This window comes from Octopus bimaculoides, chromosome 3 (genome assembly GCF_001194135.2).
Source record: "Octopus bimaculoides isolate UCB-OBI-ISO-001 chromosome 3, ASM119413v2, whole genome shotgun sequence".
In the NCBI taxonomy this organism is placed as follows: Eukaryota; Metazoa; Mollusca; class Cephalopoda; order Octopoda; family Octopodidae; genus Octopus; species Octopus bimaculoides.
The window spans coordinates 97,054,435-97,057,900 of record NC_068983.1 but is presented as its reverse complement, the minus strand read 5'-3'; the positions used below and the strand labels follow the sequence as shown (position 1 = coordinate 97,057,900).

Genomic DNA, 3,466 nt, shown 5'->3' with positions numbered 1-3,466 from the left:
TTGCGGGAAAGCTGCGTGATAGTGGTGTCAGACGTGGCTTGCAGACCATCATATAACTTTCTTGACATTGTTTTTAGTCTTCCCCTCCGTTTTATTTTGACATGCGCATTGCGTTTTTATTCTTCTCTTCTGTTTTCCGAATTATGATTGCACATGCGCATTACGTGTTCATTCTTCTTTTCCGGCTCCTACTCAGAATTGTTTACAGATCATAACCATCTCAGGAACTACGTTGGGATTGGTCAAAATTCGGTTGCAGCCATCACGTATGTATGTATTTCTCTCTGTGTGTGTGTGTGTGTGTGTGTGTGTGTGTGTGTGTGTGTGTGTGTGTGTGTGTGTGTGAGATTCAGTTTTATTTCAAAATTTCTTGCCAATAGGAAAAGGGCTGGTTTCTAACCTAGATCCAAGGCTCCTTCATTGGAATTTCAACATCAACAACAGGATATTTTTGTGCGTATGTATGTACTAGCTTAAAAGCCGCTCCATTGGGCAGCTTTTATACTAGCCCCTGTACAACGTTGGAAGCTCTCCCGGTTTCTGGTTACTCTAGTGATTCTGAATCCCTTACTCTTCTCATGTTGGCTACATTGGAAGCTCTCCTAGATTCAGCTTGTTCAGGTGTTTCTAATGCTCTTGCTCTCCTCTTGGTAAGAGCATTTGATGCTCTCCTGGATGCAGCTTGTTCAGGAGTTTGAGAGTCCCTAAATATTTGCATATTCTCAGCATTGGAAGCTCTCCTGGCTGCCGTTTGATCTGGGTTTTCATTTGCACAGGACTTTTTTTCCGTCGCTGCAGCATTGGCTCTTTTGATTGCAATCTGGTCCTCTGTTGGCGGAGATTTATTTTTAGAGGCATACTGCTGCCGAATACGATAGGCAACAATAAACTACAGAAGAACTGAAAATTGATTGTTGCATTCAAGTATTACATTAATATTTAAGCCGACTTTTTAAAAGTACAACGATAATTCTTCTGCCGCCACTTAATTTAAAGACAGTTTGATGTACATAGGTCCTTACGTTCCGTACAAGTAATTATTTCTATTTCATGGGTGACTTTCCCTGGATTTTGCAAGTTATTCCGATTATTCCCAAATTTATTTCCAAGTCATAAAAATTGTTATATTAATATGCTAACACCTACGTAGTTACGTACGTACATACGTACCTGTGGTGCGTGTCACACTTAGTTCAAAGGAAGAGATAAAAAGAGAGAAATAAAACTCGTTAAGCGGAAGAAGTATAGTTGAAGTAAGAGGAAAAGCAGCAATGAAATAGGGAGTAAGAGGGAGTGAAAGAGTGAGAGAGAGAAGATATTGATAGCACTGAGAGGTAAGAGAAATATACTGCGTTAAACGCAGGAGAAACGTTAGAGGGTAAAAGACATAGAGGAGGGGAAAGAGGGAAATATATTTATAGAGATAGATTGAGTGAACGAAAGGAGTGGACAAAGGATGATAGTGAAAGAGAATGATGCTATTCTCAGAGGATAAACGCTGGAAAACGTTTTGTTTTGAACGATATATGATAACGCCTTTGTGACAGTTATTTTATGCAGTTTGAAAGGTATTTGTATAAAATTTCATTAAAAAATACTTATTTTCCTGAAAGTTATGAAGCGGAAAATGTCAGGTCGTGTGAATTTTCCGAAATTCCTCTCCCTAGCCCTTCAGAAAAAAATTTTCCAACAAATCTTTATATACACTCAATCAACAGGATCTAAGCGATTATTTATGGAATTTGTGAGGCAGTAAAGTCGGTAGGGTATATATCTGTATGTAGTTATGCCCATAATTATTCGATAGTCATTAAATGAAGTTACTTTTTACAGATGCTTGAATTTTTTTATATTTTCCGTGAAGTTTTCACAGGTCCATCTAGGAAAAATTGTTATCGTACAAAAAATTCGTCGCAAAAAATGATGTAATAAAACCGCCGAAAACAATCGCAGTAATGAGAACTTGGGAATCTAAAATTTCAGGATTTCGAGTCCTGATTCGGCCCGGAGTGTTTTTAATTTACTCATGGAATCGATCTAATTCTAAAATGGTATGATATGTTGGGCTACGGCGTCAAGGAATAAAGTTGAAAAAGTGTGATACACTGACACACTGACATTCGTATTTATTATATAAGATATGTGCAGATTTGTAAGTTTTGTTTTACGTATGTATGCTCATGCATATAGTTGCGTGTCTAGACATGCTCATACGGGCTTAAATGATAAACTTCTGGATGTATGTATTATGTATGTGTGTATGTATGTAAGTATGTATGTATGTGCGTATATGTGTATATATCTCTATGTTTGGGTAAGACTTTAAATTGTACCCATCTTGCCTATCAAACAAGTACTTCTCAGAAGAGCTGGGTAAATGAAAAAAAATTGGCACAGAGAATGCATCCGATAGTGGATTTCTGGTTCGGGAATTCCAAGGTTTAGACGAATATGGAACCACCTCTCAGCAACTATTGTTTCCAGGTCTACTCTCATCTGGCGTAGTAGTACCCGTTAGGGTCCCAGCTATGGGTTAACTAGCATATATTATGACATTCCATCAGAGTGCGAGAACGCAGAAATACACTTGGTTAGTGTCAGGACACGCAGTAAAACCACTGGGAATGAGAAACACTGTAGCTCAAGGGTTCTCAGCCATTTTTTTTTATCTATAGACCCCTTTGATCATTATTTTATTCTGGTGGACCCTCATAGTCATTCGAAATTTAAAAAGTAATTTCATAGAAATTTCTTTCAAAATTCCCGTTTTGTTTATCACATATTAACTTGGTCAGGTTGAACTATGTAAAATATTAGTGAAATAAACTGAGCTGTTTCATACATTTTTAGCAAAAATTTTCAGGGCCTTTTAAAATATCATTGTGGATCCCAAGTTTATGATTTTGTCACTTGGACACCCCACCCCACCCCACGCAAAAAATCTTATGTGGACCCTCAGGAGCCGTATGGACCTCGGTTGAGAACCAGTGATCTAGCTGTTGTCACAGCACCCTTCTAGGAGGGGAACACTGATATATGAACTTCGGTTTCACATGATTACTGGTCATCTTCGTTCGGGTTATCACTAGGTACTAATCACAGAGATTCAGAGAGCAGTACTCGTGTTGTAGAAGTACAGATGTTTGTTTATGGTGACCTCGTCATTCCATCTACTGAAAGTCCTACGGCAACAGAAGAGGAGCTACGTGTGTAGACCTAACCAATTGGAAGCGTGCAGTGAGCTATAACTCCTATCACTTATGGTAAAAACACTGCAGATCAGCAACTGGATAGAACAGTCATCTGAGTGGTCATGGATAGAAAGTCATAAATGCCATTGACAACGTGCAAGCACAAGGAGACGGCAATCATCTGTGAAGATAGAGCAGTCACCATATCTATCTATCTATTTCATTTCTCTTTCATTCCCTCTCTCTCTCTCTTTCTGTATATATATATATATATA

General features: G+C 38.3%; 1 protein-coding gene across 1 annotated transcript in view; it reads right to left on the bottom strand.

Annotated features, from left to right (window-relative positions):
- Window positions 1-544: 544 nt before the first annotated feature.
- The window catches only part of LOC106867815 (uncharacterized protein C05D11.13-like), a 6,346-nt gene continuing 3,424 nt past the window's right edge, over window positions 545-3,466 (bottom strand). Inside the window, exon 3 of the mRNA XM_014912838.2 lies at window positions 545-889. Coding sequence (XP_014768324.2) covers window positions 545-889 — 345 coding nt within the window. The remainder of the gene's footprint in view (window positions 890-3,466) is intronic.